This window comes from Aquarana catesbeiana, linkage group LG05 (assembly GCF_042186555.1).
Source record: "Aquarana catesbeiana isolate 2022-GZ linkage group LG05, ASM4218655v1, whole genome shotgun sequence".
Taxonomy (NCBI): Eukaryota; Metazoa; Chordata; class Amphibia; order Anura; family Ranidae; genus Aquarana; species Aquarana catesbeiana.
The window spans coordinates 608,624,477-608,642,177 of NC_133328.1; the positions used below are offsets into that span (position 1 = coordinate 608,624,477).

The 17,701-nt window shown below is 45.9% G+C and overlaps 1 protein-coding gene across 1 annotated transcript in view; it reads right to left on the minus strand.

Annotated features, from left to right (window-relative positions):
- TMEM65 (transmembrane protein 65) overlaps positions 1–17,701 on the minus strand; it is a 182,673-nt gene that overhangs the window by 26,981 nt on the left and 137,991 nt on the right. Inside the window, exon 4 of the mRNA XM_073632227.1 lies at positions 6,490–6,544. Within this exon, the coding sequence (XP_073488328.1) occupies positions 6,490–6,544 (55 nt within the window). The remainder of the gene's footprint in view (positions 1–6,489; positions 6,545–17,701) is intronic.

Genomic DNA, 17,701 nt, shown 5'->3' on the forward strand with positions numbered 1-17,701 from the left:
TGTTTTCTTCCACTGCAAAGACCCCGAGTCCAGCGAAGGATTGATGAGTTCTGCTCTGCTGACTGTACATTTATGTAACAAGCTTATCAAATGTGACAAGCTGTAATCAGAATGTCTTGTTTAACCACACAAATTATATAAATTAACAATGCAATATCAGTTCAACATCCTAAAGCTGGGGGGGCCTTAAACTTCCGGATCAAAGGTTCTGTTCACTGTCTTTTAGAATTTGGGGGGGGGGGGGGGGGGTGCAGACTGTGGCCACTGAAAGTAGAAAATGCCAAGGTATCAGTGAGAGCAAACAATGCCTCAGACTCGGCATTAGATCGAGTAAACAAAAGTCCAGGGTTGGTGGTCAGTGGGGGGTAAAAAAAATGACCTAGTGCCTGTGGTTACTGGGGGGAATAGTGCCCCATCATTAGTGTCAGTGGAAGGAACAGCGCTCCATGCTTGGTGTCAGTGGAAGGAACAGCGCTCCATCCTTGGTGTCAGTGGAAGGAACAGCGCTCCATCCTTGGTGTCAGTGGAAGGAACAGCGCTCCATCCTTGGTGTCAGTGGAAGGAACAGCGCTCCATCCTTGGTGTCAGTGGAAGGAACAGCGCTCCATCCTTGGTGTCAGTGGAAGGAACAGCGCTCCATCCATGGTGTCAGTGGAAGGAACAGCGCTCCATCCATGGTGTCAGTGGAAGGAACAGCGCTCCATCCTTGGTGTCAGTGGAAGGAACAGCGCTCCATCCATGGTGTCAGTGGAAGGAACAGCGCTCCATCCATGGTGTCAGTGGAAGGAACAGCGCTCCATCCATGGTGTCAGTGGAAGGAACAGCGCTCCATCCATGGTGTCAGTGGAAGGAACAGCGCTCCATCCTTGGTGTCAGTGGAAGGAACAGCGCTCCATCCATGGTGTCAGTGGAAGGAACAGCGCTCCATCCATGGTGTCAGTGGAAGGAACAGCGCTCCATCCATGGTGTCAGTGGAAGGAACAGCGCTCCATCCATGGTGTCAGTGGAAGGAACAGCGCTCCATCCATGGTGTCAGTGGAAGGAACAGCGCTCCATCCATGGTGTCAGTGGAAGGAACAGCGCTCCATCCTTGGTGTCAGTGGAAGGAACAGTGCTCCATCCTTGGTGTCAGTGGAAGGAACAGCGCTCCATCCTTGGTGTCAGTGGAAGGAACAGCGCTCCATCCTTGGTGTCAGTGGAAGGAACAGTGCTCCATCCTTGGTGTCAGTGGAAGGAACAGTGCTCCATGCTTGGTGTCAGTGGAAGAAACAGCGCTCCATCCTTGGTGTCAGTGGAAGGAACAGTGCTCCATCATTGGAATTTATGGAGGAATACCCAGATAGCAAGCAATTGAGCTGCAAGTTTGGAAATAACTTGCTAAGCTATTGCTAGACTTGCCAGGCTTCACAAGTTTGTTGCACAATTGCAGCAAGTCCACATTGCATGACTCCAGATCAACTTTCTTTGCAAACTGCTGCACGTTTTGGCACAGTTATGTTGTGCAATAGTCATCCGACCACAGGGGTCACTGTGGCTGAATTTTCATGCTGTAGACTTGCCACACACATTTGCTACAAATTGGAAAAGTGTCAACTAGAACTTGTGCTTTAAGTGCTCTGTACAACTTGCCAGTGAAAATGTGCAAGTTAACAAGACTTACAATTCAACACTGCCACAAATTTGTGGCAAGTAATCCTTGCTATCTGGGTAGTGCCCCATCATTGGTATTAATGGAGGCATAGGGCCCCATCATTGGTATTAATGGAGGCATAGTGCCTCATCATTGGAATGAATGGAGGAATAGTGCCCCATCATTGGTATTAATGGAGGCATAGTGCTCCATCATTGGTATTAATGGAGGCATAGTGCCCCATCATTGGTATTAATGGAGGACTAGTGCCTCATCATTGGTATTAATAGAGGAATAGTGCCCCATCATTGGAATTAATGGAGGAATGGTGCCCCATCATTGGAATTCATGGCGGAATAGTGCCCCATCATTGGAATTCATGGCGGAATAGTGTCCCATCATTGGAATTCATGGCGGAATAGTGCCCCATCATTGGAATTCATGTAGGAATAGTGCCCCAATATTGGAATTAATGGAGGAATAGTGCCCCAATATTGGAATTAATGGAGGAATAGTGCCCCATCATTGACATTAATGGAGGAATAGTGCCCCATTAATCGAATTAATGGAGGAATAGTGCCATGTCATTGGTATTAATGGAGGAATAGTGCCCCATCATTGGTATCAAATGAAGGAATAGTACCCTATCATTGATATTAATGAAGGAATAGTGCCCCATCATTGGAATTAATGGAGGAATAGTGCCCCATCATTGGAATTAATGGAGGAATAGTGGCCCATCATTGGTATTAATGGAGGAATAGTGCCCCATCATTGTCTCATCACTCATCTCATCCTCTCACCTCTGTACCCCCCTACTCTCCTGCCCCACCACTGTAACCCCTTGCTCATCTGCCCCACCAATACACATCCTTTCACATCTGCCCCACCCCCCTGCTTTTCTGCTCCAACACTGAACCCCCCTGTTATTCTATCCCACTGCTGAACCCCCTTCTCATCTCTACCACCACTGTACCCCCCTGCACATCTACCCCACCGCTGTACCCTCCTGCTCTTCTGTTCCACCTCTGAACCCCTCCTGCTCATTTTCCCCACCGCTGTACCCTCTTCTCATCTATGATATTTGTTATATGCAGAGTGGTGAAAGAAAGCAGAGATGAGACACATCTACCTGTCCTGGCACACTCATCCTGCTGATCCACCTCTCACATCCAGCCCATGTGTCTGTATGTAATGTATGTGATGTATGGGATGTATATGATGTATGTGATGTATGTGATGTATGGGATGTATATGATGTATGTGATGTCACATACAAGCATCTTCAATGGATGTGCAATGATGAGCTCAGGTCAGGGGTATTTTCTGAAAGCAGGGGGCCTGTGTGCAGGATCATAAGTTGGGCCCCCGCAGCTGAGAAAATGTGGTTGGGTGTGATTTTCATTGTGCTGAAAACTGGCTGTGGCTTAAAGGGACACAGAGTGCAGAGGGGTTCAGTAGTAAGTGACCCAAAGGTTCAGGAATAATTTCAACAACGTTCCCAGAAGGTCAACAGTAATTCCACAAACTGTCACCTGATTGTGGTTTTCTCAATCACAGTGAAATCCCTTCTGAGAAGATTGGTAGTGGCAACCAATAGAGTCATCTTCCTCCAGATGGTGGGCGGGCTAGCAGGACTGGGATTGGCTTTAGCAGTGGCCAAAACAGTCTCTCCTCCTTCTGAAAACAGGGACGCCCCCCTTGAGCAGAACTGCACCCATCTCTTCCCCATGAAGATCGCAGCTACAGCAAAGTTTCCCATCTTTTACATTGTGTGAGGGCACAGTGCCCACCCCTCAGTGTAGGTGCGGCGTGGGGAACTCTGAAATTGGAATGCATTAGTGTCTCACTGACAGTACCCTGCACTGCTCTGCTGATGGGGAGGGAGTCGAGTGCCAGCAAAAGAGGCTTCGAGTGCCGGGGGTTGCCTACCCCTGGTGTACAGCTTGTATAATAGTGTCAATTTGCTGTCCCCTCAAAATAATGCAACACGCAGCCATTAATGTCTCAACTGCTGGCAACAAAAGTGAGTACACCCCTAAGTGAAAATGTTCAAATTGGGCCCAAAATGTCAATATTTTGTGTGGCCACCATTATTTAACCCTCTTGGGCATGGAGTTCACCAGAGCTTCACAGGTTGCCACTGGAGTCCTCTTCCACTCCTCCATGATGACATCAGGGAGCTGGTGGATGTGAGAGACCTTGCGCTCCTCCACCTTCCATTTGAGGATGCCCCACAGATGCTCAATAGGGATTATGTCCAGAGACATGCTTGGCCAGTCCATCACCTTTACCCTCAGCTTCTTTAGCAAGGCAGTGGTTATCTTGGAGGTGTGTTTGGGGTCATTATGATGGAATACTGCCCTGCGGCCCAGCTTCCGAAGGGAGGGGATCATGCTCGGCTTCAGTATGTCACAGTACATGTTGGCATTCATGGTTCCCTCAATGAACTGTAGCTCCCCAGTGCCAGCAGCACTCATGCAGCCCCAGACCATGACACTCCCACCACCATGCTTGACTGTAGGCAAGACACATTTGTGTCTTTGTACTTCTCACCTGGTTGCCGCCACACACGCTTGATACCATCTGAACCAAATAAGTTTATCTTGGTCTCATCAGACCACAGGACATGGTTCCAGTAATCCATGTCCTTAGTCTGCTTGTCTTCAGCAAACTGTTTGCGGGCTTTCTTGTGTATCATCTTTAGAAGAGGCTTTCTTCTGGGAAGACAACCATGCAGACCAATTTAATGCTGCATGTGGCGTATGGTCTGAGCACTGACAGGCTGCCCCCCACCCCTTCAACCTCTGCAGCAATGCTGGCAGCACTCATACGTCTATTTCCCAAAAAACAACCTCTGGATGTGATGCTGAGCATGTGCACTCAACTTCTTTGGTTGACCATGGCGAGGCCTATTCTGAATGGAACCTGTCCTGTTAAACCGCTGTATGGTCTTGGTCACTGTGCTCCAGCTTAGTTTCAGGGTCTTGGCAATCTTCTTATAGCCTAGGCCAGTGATGGCGAACCTTGGCACCCCAGATGTTTTGGAACTACATTTCCCATGATGCTCATGTACTCTGCAGTGTAGTTGAGCATCATGGGAATTGTAGTTCCAAAACATCTGGGGTGCTAAGGTTCGCCATCACTGGCCTAGGCCATCTTTATGTGGAGCAACAATTCCTTTTTTTCAGATCCTCAGAGAGTTCTTTGCCATGAGGTGCCATGTTGAACTTCCAGTGACCAGTATAAGAGAGTGAGAGCGATAACACCAAATTTAACACACCTGCTCCACATTCACACCTGAGACCTTGTAACACTAACGAGTCACATGACACCGGGGAGGGAAAATGGCTAATTGGGCCCAATTGGGACATTTTCACTTAGGGGTGTACTCACTTTTGTTGCCAGCGGTTTAGACATTAATGGCTGTGTGTTGAGTTATTTTGAGGGAACAGCAAATTTACACTGTTATACAAGCTGTACACTCAGTACTGTACATTGTAGCAAAGTGTCATTTCTTCAGTGTTGTCACATGAAAGGATAGAAGAAAATATTTACAAAAATGTGAGGGGTGTACTCACTTTTGTGAGATACTGTATCTCATAACAGTCTTTTCATCAAATAAAGTGCTTGGTGATAAACATGCATCTGTCACGTCTCTCAGTGTCTCCAACATAAAGTGCTCAAATATATAACTCAAGTACTTGTGCAAATCCACCTCTTGCTTTTATGTCCACCAGACTCTGTGCAGTGCCCCCCCTCAGGTGTTCCCACACTCACCACAGCCCCTTGAATTTCTGCATTAAGAAACAAGAGTCACAAGTGCTTGCAAGCAGATCCGAATACAAAAAAAAGTATTAAAGCCTTAATCGCGCGTTTTCCCGTGCCACGTAAAAACATGTGACCTTTTGCAGTTGCGCACGGGTGCCATTAATTCTTAATGGCAACCTCACTTATCCACCAATTGCATGCTTATGTGCACCCACTTAAAACGCATGGTACCACGTATTTTGGTGAGGCCCAACTTAAAAATGATGCCAGCACCTTTTTTGCATTCTTCACAAGCAGCCTAATAAAAAACAAATCACGCAAAAAAGCGTTCGGCTCGGACACACCTCCTTGTGTTAACGAGCCCTCAGACTGGTGTGAGCAATTTCAAAGTTTGCCTTGACTACAAAAAGGTTTAAAAAAAACTGCCCTAAACTCTTTTAAATGCCAATGTGTGCATAGACACATATACCAACATGCAGGGATGTTTAGAGACAGACTTTCAGTGTGCATCAGGCCTTAAAGCGATTGTAAACCCTTACATATACCCAGTGAAGTGACTGGCCTCAAATGATACAGAGATGAAACAAAATCTCTTACATAAGTTGTACTTGTTTGTCTGCAGTCTTCCCCTTTCTACACCATTTCAAAAGTGCAGATCGTGTCAGAAATCTTTCTTCATCTGCCAGCAGTACATAGGGAAGGGTGAAGGGATCGCACTTACACTGTGTGAGAACTGATTGAAGGAAAGGGACACACCCTCCCCCTCCACATAGGCAGAGGAATGAAGGAACATGTAGTGCTGTATTCTGAATAGACAAGCCATCTGCTTATCTCCCTCCCCGACACAAATTTTTACCTCATATGTGTTGGAGAACTTGTCAAAAGTGACTGTGCTGATAACAGAGGAACGGAGCACCAGAGAGAAACAACACTTAGACCTTTGTAGAGAGACAAGTAAACACTACAGATATATGTGCTTTGTTCAAATTTCATGAATGGGGTTTACAACCACTTTAATGTAACGTTTTTCTGTGACAAATACAAGTCCATTTAAAAAACAGAACAAACAATGTTGAGTTCACTCTTACCTGCCATTGTAGAAATTCCTAAAATGGCACCGATATGGAATTCTATTTGTGTTCCCTGTAAAGAAAGAATATATGCTTAAAATTAACAAGAAAATGACACGATCCTAAAAAGAAAATATGGCATATTTTACTTAAACACGTCTGGTTTTATTACGGCTTTCCTTAAAAGGTCAGTCCATTCAAAGGCAATATTTGTTTACAGGTGGAGCGTGGTGGACTAACCCAGTTCCTTGGTTAAAGTGACATTAAAGGATATGTAAAGGTTCAGTTTAAATAAAAACAAAAAAAAACCATGTCATACTTACCTCCTCTGTGCAGTCTCCTCTTATTGGGTCCCTCAGCGGCCCTCCTGGCTCCTCTTCTCACGGGCACACTCCAGTGTCCTGCTGCTGCGTCCATTGACACAGACAGCAGGACTCGGCCCCGCCCCCGGCTCCCATGTCATTGGATTTGATTGACAGCAGTGGGAGCCAATGGCTGCGCTGCTATCAATCTATCCAATTAAGACCCAAGACACCGGCTGGAGCTGCAGTGCTCATCCCCATCGCTGGAAAGACTGGGTTCAGGTAAGTAAAAGGAGGTTTACAACCCCTTTAAAGCTTTTTTTTTTTTTTTTTAATACAAATATGTTATACTTACCTGCTCTGTGTAGTAGTTTTGTACAGAGCAGATCCTCCTCTTCTCAGGTGCCCTGCCAGCATCCTGGCCCCTCCCTCCTGCCTAGTGCCCCCACAGCAAGCAACTTGCTATGGCGGGCTTCCGAGTTGCTGCTCTGTGTGTCCATTCACACACAAAGCGTGGCTCGGCCCCACTCTCTCCTTATTGGTTCACTCGCTGTGATGGACAGTAGCAGGACCCAATGGCTAATGCTGCAGTCTCAGCCAATGAGGAGGTAGAGACCTGGGACAGCTGAGGCACTTGTGCACAGCTCTGAAATAAGATGAGGCTTAGGTAAGTATTAGGGAGGGTTGCTGCACAGAGAAGGTTTTTTAAAAAGGCCTCATGCACACTGGACGTTAAAATAACTTATAAAAAAGTCAGTAGCTTTGCAGTGAGTTTTTCAACTTTTTTCAATGTTTTTGCAATAGCGTTTTTTAGCAATTATTTTCGTTTAAGAGTTTTTCCGCGTTATCGTTTTAGCTTTTTTTTTTTTTGAAGAAGAAAATTAAAAAAAAAATTTTTTTCAATGGATCAAAAACGTTAAAAATCGCTGGTGAGCGATGTTTTTGAGCGTTTACTGATGTTTATCAGCGTTAGAGCGTTTTTACAGCTGAAAAACGTCTCTCAGAACCCACTAGTTTTGGGTTTTTTTAATGCTCAAAAACGCCACTCCCCAAAACGGCTGATAACAGCCTATGTGTGCATGGACACATTGGATAAGGCGATGGAGCATTTAATGACTGTGGAAAAAAACATCTACAGCCAAAAACAGCTGCTGTAAAAATGTCAAAAAACTTCCAATGTGAATGAGGCCCAATACTTCTCTTGCATAGTTCAACAGCAAGGTTTCCCTGCCTGTCTGCCTGGTACATCTGGGAGGTCTCGTCCATCTTTGCATGATCCAGCTTCTCCTGATACATTCTCCAAGATATAAAATAAAGTGGAAGTCTAGCAGGGATGGAGGAAGTCCCTAATAAAGGGCCCAGCAGATTTGCAGACCTGAGAACTTTGAGTGAAGAACTTTCACCAATAGTAGAGAGGTTTAGCTGCCCAACATCTGCCAAACACTGAACTGTCAGGTTTTGGATGGACTGGCCCTTTAAAATAACTTTTTATACAGCTTTCTGTACCATCATTTTAAAACTGTAATACAGTAGATCCACCTTCACGTGGTTTTCTGAATATCATGGACTTGGAATTGACCCAGCTTTGGATTCCATCATCTGATGTCCTTCATCTGCTAATGAAGTTATGTCACTCCTGATCGGCATTATAACTGTTGTAGTATCAACATTTCTCAGTACATCTGTGCCATGAACACTGTGATCTTGCCTCATGGCAGTTGCCTGCTATTAGAAGTGAAATAAAAGAAGTAGGTAGGTGCTAGCTTGTTCATCAGATAGAGTTCATTTCATCCACATATTTTTTTTTTCTTTTAATAGACACATGCTTCATAGCCATGGCACTCACACCACCCGAGGGTGCATGTCTACGCCTTGGGCATATCTCTCCAGAACCATCTCATCTCCTGGGAGCTACGGCAGAGAAAACCCAACCCGAAATAGATCAGCTAACAGCCATCTGTTGTCCATGCGTACCTATACCATGCATGTTGTGAAGTATACCCGTCACCGGGTCCTTAATAGCAACAATTTAAGGCTGGGAGCCTAGTAAAGGCCCGTCATAACAAAACTATTGTACTGGTATGTGGTTAATACGTGCAATGGTAGTATATAGTATATGAACTGACATTTAATTATATACATTTATAGGTAGATAAGCTGACCTGCAAAAATGACAGTTGTAGAGGACAGGAAAACCTACCACTTTTGTGGGGCTGCTAATATGGTCAGCTTTTCTTCATAGGGTTTAAAATGTTTTCCAAAGTTAAAGAGTAACTAAACCCAGTAAAATGAAAAAAGTTTATCCGCCCCCCCCGCAGTGCCCATAGCTTATAAATCTGCTTTTTACATTAAAATATTGCCACTATATACCTTTTTGGCTGATCTGTATACCACAGGTACATAATAAACTGCAGGGTCTGCCCGAGTGCTGAGTGTTCAGGTAGGTGGAGATTTCCACTATAGTCATTTTACTGCGGCAGGTTGGAACAATCCCGCAAACTGCTATATGTCGGCTCGCGGGATCGGGATAGCAGGCTAGTGCAAGCACCGGCTGCACTGCGGGGGTGCCGATGCTCGTGACCGACGGTCGCGATGACAGCCAGCCACGAGCGATCGCGAGCACGAGGGACAGAACACGGAAGTGTGTGTGTAAACCCACAAATCTGTGCTCGGTTCTGAGAGGAGTGACAGATCGGGTGTTCCTATTAGCTAGGGACAACGATCCCCCACTTCCTCTAGTCAGTCCCCTCCCCCTGCAGTTTGAATCACCTCCCAGGGAACACAATTAACCCCTTGATCGCCCCCTAGTGTTAACCCCTTCACTGCCAGTGACATTTTTACAGTAATCAATGCATTTTTATAGCACTGATCAGTGTATAAATGCCAATGGTCCCAAAAATGTGTCAAAATTGTCCGATGTGTCCGCCATAATGTCGTAGTCCCGATAAGAATTGCAGATCGCCGCCATTACTAGTAAAAAAAATAAATAACAAAAATGCCATAAAACTATCCTCTATTTTGTAGACGCTATAACTTTTGCGCAAACCAATCAATATACGCTTATTGCGATTTTTTTTTTTACCAAAAATATGTAGAAGACTACATATCGGCCTAAACTGAGGGGAAAAAATAGGTTTTTTTTATATATTTTTGGGGGATATTTATATAGCAAAAAGTAAAAAAGAATGCGTTTTTTCAAAATTGTCGATCTCTTTTTGTTTATAGCGCAAAAAATAAAAACCGCAGAGGCGATCAAATACCACCAAAAGAAAGCTCTATTTGTGGGAAAAAAAGGACGTCAATTTTGTTTGGGTGCAGCGTCGCACGGCCGCGTAATTGTCAGTTAAAGCGACGCAGTGCCGAATCACAAAAAATGGCCTTGTCATTCAGCAGCCAAATCTTCCGGGGCTGAAGTGGTTAAAGAAAATGGAAATTTGGGTGAAGGGCAACCTGCAGACCAGTGGCAGCTGGTCTGCCCCCCCACCCCCCACCCGTTCTGAACTTACCCCATTTAGGTCACGGGTGGCTTCCCCGGCCTCTTCACCCGGCCAATCCCGTCTTAAGATTGGCCGGGAGGAGAAGCAGGAAGACAATAGCGAATGTTGATTCACTAATGTCACGAGTGGGTGGGCTCAGGGCACAGAGCCAAACCTTTTTGAAGTTTTGCAAAAAAAAAAAGAAAAAAAAAAAAAAGAAAGAAATCTATGCGTCCGGTGCCCTGCATGGAGATTAGGGGGGTGGCGCCCCTGCGCTCCTTATGGACCTGCCGCCAATGCTGCAGACACTGTTCCGCTCCACTTTCATGTATTTTTTATGTCATGTATTGAACGGCATGAGGTTTTCACTTTTTTTTTGTACTCTGCTGACATCTAGTGGTGGTTTTGGGGACTTGGCAACTTCCTCTGCTCTCCCCTCCTGTATAGCGCTGGTTAGTTTAGTCTTAGCTAGACCCTCCCCAATTCTTCCATATTCCCTCAGTCAGTTTTAGTTATTCACAGAGAAAGGGCTTAGGATAGTCATTTTCTTTTCACACTTTAAAAGACTGAAAAAAAAGAAAAAAAGTCCCGTGTACTGCACTTAGCTGAAGTAAAAGTGGTTCTGAAGTCAGACGTTTTTTAAAATTATTTTAATGCATTACCTACATTAAAGTGATTGTAAAGTCTCATTTAAAAAAAAAAAGAAAAAAATGTTATCCTTACCTCCTCTGTGCAGTTGGTTTTGCACAGTGCAGCCCGGATCCTCCTCTTCTTGGGTCCCTCTTTGCTGCTCCTGGCCCCTATCTCCTATCGAGTGCCCCTACAGTCAGCAGCTTTCCATTGGGGCACCCGAGCCGAGTCAGAGATCAGAGATCAGTGTATCCATTCAGACACGGAGCCCCAACCTGGCCCTGCCCACTTTCTCCCCTGATTGGCTGACTGACTTTGATTGAAAGTCGTGGGAGCCAATGGCGCCACTGCTGTGTCTCAGCCAATCAGGAGCAGTGTCCTTCGTGGACTTTGCTGGAGAGAGATGGGGCCCAGGTAAGTAATCAGCTATGATTAAGCGCTGACTACAGTGTGAAACGCGTCAGATTTCCTGCTGTGTCATGTATCTTTAATGATCGCTATTCAATAAAGGCAATATATTATTTTGAGTGTGGCTGTCCAGGACTTTTTTGTCACTACTTCATTGCACAGGCATTGCCAACACCTGTTGCTTCCAGCATGGAGGAGATGTTTGTTCCTAATCGGCCTTCCTAGAGCGGTGATATCTTTCTTTCTCTGCTACTCAAGTAATCAGGGAGTGCTGGGGAGGCTGCTACACACAGAAGGTTTTTTTATCTTAATGCATTGAGATAAAAAACCTTCTGCCTTTACAACTCCTTTAAGGTAAAGAACCTTCCACTAGTTTTGTTTCTCTTTCACTTTCTCAGAGACGGCGACAGGAGCAACTGGCTCCTGCTGCTGCCAATCAAATGTGAGAAGGGAGTGGGGGCGGGGTCAAGCTGTGCTGTGTGTGTCAATAGACAATAAAAAAATTTTAAAAAAAACTAAAACATTGCAGTGCCCCCCCCCCCATACTGTAAAGTTTAAATTCTTGGTAACTCTCAGAGTAGGGGATTAATCTGTAACACTGACTTTATTCCTTGCTCTAGCAGGGTAAAGTCACATCACACTGGACAATTTTGCTATCTCTTCTAGACACTTGGCAGGAAAAAAAAAATGCTTGATGCTTGGAAACGCATGCAATACCTTAGGTTCATCAATCGCTTGGGCATTAATTCATTCTATTGGACAGAATAATAATTTACAAGTGTTAAGTGTTTTTTCTGCCATAACGCCACTGCTCATGGAAACGCCTATGTATGCATGGGCACATAGGCGAACATGCAGGAGGATTTATGCTGATGCTGAAAAACAAAAAACAAAAACAAACCAAACAAAACAAAAACACCAGACTTCTCTAAGAACAGCATCAAAAACCTCTGGTGTGCATGAGGCCCCAAGGTGCTCTGGGTTGCGGATGGGCTCCCGCTGTCCTCGTACAATACAGACTGTTGGTCCTGCATTGCACTTGATGACATCACAGCGCGGTCATCAGTTAAAGCGCCAATGAGAAGATGCTTCAAAAGGTACTAGTTAAAGTGCATTTAACCCTCACAGTGAAGGAAGACCCCACTACAATGTTATTTCTTTATCTGGTGCCCGAAGTGGGGCTTTAGATATAAAACTTCTCGAATTGCCAGCTTCCATCATTTGGGCACTATGACAAAATAACACACACACAGTACTTTGGTGGACTTCTCCTTTAACCATTAGCAGCAAGACCAGGATATAAAAAAAGTCAGTGCTGTATAAAATATCGGTGTCTCGTCACCTGCAGAAGGGTGACACTAATGATGTGTGTCTTGTCTCAGCAGGTCTTTCTTCCAGTATGACCTTCCAGAACAGAAAGTCAATTGTGTTACTATAAAAAGGCTGGAAGAAATAGCGCGGTGATCCGGCACACACCGTCACCTCGCAGCTGTTAACAGGCCGAGCCTCGCAGGGACGCCTGAACAGGCAGAGCTCTGGCTGGTCGTAAACTTCAAACGTGGCCATGTAACCGAATAAGCTGGTCTATTTAGAGAGAACTGGAAAGGGGGATTTTAATAGTGCCAGTTTTTTATTAATATTAAAATATTAAAAAGAGTGAACAAGATTATCTCTCAAGAATATAGAAATGCATATTAAATTATCTAGGGCTGTGGAAATTAAAGATTAATTCCTCGATTAATCGTTAATTTTTTTGATCGATCAAAAAATTTTTGATCGATAGGCTGCCTGCCCTGGGGCCGCTTTGGGCCAAGCTGTGGCTGCAGCGCTCCGCTCCCTCCTCCTCCTCCACTATATGTCATACACAGTCTGCGGGAATCTCCCACTGTGTGTCTCGGAGCTGAGTGTGAAAACTTTGGCCACGCTGTGAGAATAGTCCCGCCCTCCTCCTAGATCAGCTCGTGTAGTAGATGCAGTTTTCTGTCTATCAAAAGAGCTGATCTAGGAGGAGGGCGGGACTTTTCTCACAGCTCGGCCAAAGTTTTCACACTCAGCTCCGAGACACACAGCGGGAGATGCCCGCAGACTGTGTAATCCAGGCGCAGGCACTGACTACAGTGAGGCTGCATTATGGGCACGGTGGGGCTGCGATTATGGGCACGGTGAGGCTGCGATTATGGGCACGGTGAGGCTGCGATTATGGGCACGGTGAGGCTGCGATTATGGGCACGGTGAGGCTGCAATTATGGGCACGGTGAGGCTGCAATTATGGGCACGGTGAGGCTGCAATTATGGGCACGGTGAGGCTGCAATTATGGGCACGGTGAGGCTGCAATTATGGGCACGGTGAGGCTGCAATTATGGGCACGGTGAGGCTGCAATTATGGGCACGGTGAGGCTGCAATTATGGGCACGGTGAGGCTGCGATTATGGGCACGGTGAGGCTGCATTATAGGAACGGTGAGGCTGCGATTATGGGCACAGTGAGGCTGCGATTATGGGCACGGTGAGGCTGCGATTATGGGCACGGTGAGGCTGCGATTATGGACACGGTGAGGCTGCGATTATGGGCACGGTGAGGCTGCGATTATGGGCACGGTGAGGCTGCGATTATGGGCACGGTGAGGCTGCGATTATGGGCACGGTGAGGCTGCGATTATGGGCACGGTGAGGCTGCATTATGGGAACGGTGAGGCTGAGATTATGGACACGGTGAGACTGCATTATGGGAACGGTGAGGTTGAGATTATGGGCATGGTGAGACTGCATTATGGGAACGGTGAGGCTGAGATTATGGGCACGGTGAGACTGCATTATGGGAACGGTGAGGCTGAGATTATGGGCACGGTGAGACTGCATTATGGGAACGGTGAGGCTGTGATTATGGGCACGGTGGGGCAGAGTTTATGACGTGTCACATCCTAGCCATGCCCCGCTATGTCTGGCTTCGGCCGTTGCCATAACAGCGGTGCTAAATCAGCTAAAAGTAGTTGGATCTGTATGTGCGTTATAATTAATCCCTAAAATTATCACATGATATGAAACAATAATGTGCGTATTATAAAGCTAAAGTACTGTACTTTTCACTCCATAAGACACACTTTTTTCCCCCAAAATGGGGAAATGTCCGTGCGTCTTATGGAGCGAATTCTGACCAGGAACCCCCCCCCCTCCCGCTAGTGCCGGGCGATCTCCCGGCTGGTCCTGTCACTCAGCCACAGACAGAAGACAGAGCAGCCCGAGCTGCCGAATAGAGTATGGATGCGGCGGCCACTCGGGCTGCTCCGTCTTCTATCTGAGTGACAGGCGGATGTGATGACGTCCTCACCAGGGAATGGCAGTCTGCGAGGTGAAGGACCGTAACAAAGTCCCACCTCCTAGATAGACGGAACACTAATCCAATGATACATTGAATCCGTGTGACCTGTATCATAGGAGGGGAATCCGTGACGTGACAGAGCTCTGTGTGGTAAGGCTGCATTTCAATGGCACAGGTCAGGCTGCATTTCATGGGACTGGTAAGGCTGCATTTCATTGGCACTGATCAGCCTACATTTCATTGACACTGGTCAGGCTGCATTTCAAGGGCACAGGTCAGGCTGAATTTCAAGGGCACTGGTCAGGCTGAATTTCAAGGGCACTGGTCAGGCTGAATTTCAAGGGCACTGGTCAGGCTGAATTTCAAGGGCACTGGTCAGGCTGAATTTCAAGGGCACTGGTCAGGCTGAATTTCAAGGGCACTGGTCAGGCTGCATTTCATGGGCACAGGTCAGGCTGCATTTCATGGGCACAGGTCAGGCTGCATTTCATGGGCACTGGTAAATATTTTTTTTCTTGTTTTCCTCCTCTAAAATCTAGGTGCGTCTTATGGAGCGAAAAATATGGTAGCTGTATACATGCCTGTTGGGCATTAGGGATGAGCCGAACACCCCCCTGTTCGGTTCGCAGCAGAACATGCAAACAGGCAAAAAATTTGTTCAAACACAAGAACACTGTTAAAGTCTATGGGACTCGAACATGAATAATAAAAAAAAGTGCTCATTTTAAAGGCTTATATGCAAATTATTGTCAAAAAAAGTGTTTGGGGACCCGGGTCCTGCCCCAGGGGACATGTATCAATGCAAAAAAAAGTTTAAAAAAAAAAACGGACGTTTTTTCGGGAGCAGTGATTTTAATGATGCTTAAAGTGAAACAATAAAAGTGAAATATTCCTTTAAATTTTGTACCTGGGGGGCATCTATAGTATGCCTGTAAAGTAGCGCATTTTTCCCGTGTTTAGAACAGTCCCTGCACAAAATGACATTTCTAAGGCCCCTTTCACACCGGGGCAGGGTTGGTGGTAAAGTGCCGCTATTGTTAGCGGCGCTTTACCCTCGGTATTCGGCCACTAGCGTGGCGATTTAACCCCCCGCTAGCGGCCGAGAAAGGGTTAAAAACCACCATAAAGCACCTCTGCAGAGGCGCTTTGCCGGCGGTATAGCCGCGCTGTCCCATTGATTTCAATGGGCAGGAGTTGTGAAGGAGCGGTGTATACACGAAGTCCATTTATCTTCTTCTCTCGCTCTGTGGACCAAAAAAGAAAAAAAAAGAAAAAAAAAAGCTGCGACTGACCCTCCTTCATGGGAGGCACCCGCCGTATGACGCGTCCTCGCAGGTGACAGTTCTTTTATAACTGAGGGCGTGGCCACATGGTGACGCTCCCGGGTGACCCCACCCCCCTCTGACGCACGAGGACTTCCCTATGGCTAGATTTAACAAGGTGTTGGAAACATTCCTCAGAGATTTTGGTCCATAGTGATATGATAACATCACACAGTTGCTGCAGATTTGTCGGCTGCACATTCATGATGGGAATCTCCCAGGCAGGATGGATTCATGCTTTTTATATTGTTTATGCCAAATTCTGACCCTACCATATGAAGGTCGCAGCTGAAATTAAGATCAATCAGACCAGGCAACGTTTTTTCTAATCTTCTATTGTCCAATTTCGGTGAGCCTGTGCGAACTGTAGCCTCAGTTTCCTGTCTTTAGCTGACAGGAGTGGAACCTGGTCTTCTGCTGCTGTAGCCCATCCACTTCAAGGTTCAATGTGTTGTGCGTTCAGAGATAGTACTCTGCATACCTTGGTTGTAACGAATGGTTATTTGACTTACTGTTCCTTTCTATCATCTGGAACCAGTCTGTCCATTCTCCTCTGACATCTACAAGGCATTTTCCTCCACACAACTGCCGCTCACTGGATATTTTCTCTTTTTTGGACCATTCTCTGTAAACCCGAGAGATCGGCAGTTTTTCAAATACTCAGACCAGCCTGTCTGGCACCAACAACAATGCCACGTTCAAAGTCACTTAAATCCCTTTTCTTCCCCATTCTGATGCTCAGTTTGACTTCAGCAAGTCGTCTTCACCACTTATAGATGCCTATAATGTATTTACATTGAGTTGCTGCCATGTGATTGGCTGATTAGCAGTTTGTGTTACCAAACAATTGAACATAGGTTGGACTTGATTGACTTGTGTCTTTTTTTCGACCTCACCTACTATGTGACAGGTGTACATAAAAAAGTGTCCGGAGAGTGTATACATTATCAATAGAAAAAAAATCCAAATAAATATTTGGCATGCCCACTCTTTGCCTTTGAAACAACATCAATTCCCCCAGGAACACTTGCATACAGTTATGGAAGCATATGGTCTAGTGCATGATTAAACAATTATACCAAACAAGTGCTAATGATCCACATGAGAACATGTACATTAAAATACAATAAATCAAACAGAATCTGCTGGGTAGGAGGAATATACCGGGGGAGGAGAAGTCATGTTCTACTAACAGGTTGAGGTCGTTGAAGACAGTTCAAAGCAAAACATCTTAACCAAATTACTAGACTGAGCACAGCCACATGACACAGTGCGGTCCTACTGCATTAACAAGGTCTCCTATGGGCAGATATTTTATAGCAGACAGGTATATACAGATGTGCTGCCCAAGCTCTTCTGTAGAAGAACAAAGAAACGGGCAACGCTGAGAATGGAACACGCAGTGCTCAGCCAAGGAAATGGCATATGCTGACTTCCCTTCACAATTGGAAAATGTCCAATGGCACAATCATCCCAAACTTGGAAGAAACCAAAAGGACCATGGTGCACCTACCTTCAATATCAGAAGTTTAGTCAGATGTGGTCTTCATAGAAGACGTACTGCTAAAAAGACATACCTTTGACTTGGAAACAAGGTCAAGCAGGTCACCTATGTATGAACACGCAAAGACTGGTGTGCAGAAAAATGGCAGCAGATTCTCTGGATTAACGAGTCCAAGTTTGGCATTTTGGTTGCCAAAGGCTTGGCGAGCAGTACAAGGATGAGTGTCTAGGGCGGTGATCTCCAAACTGCGGCCCGGGGGCTGGATGTGG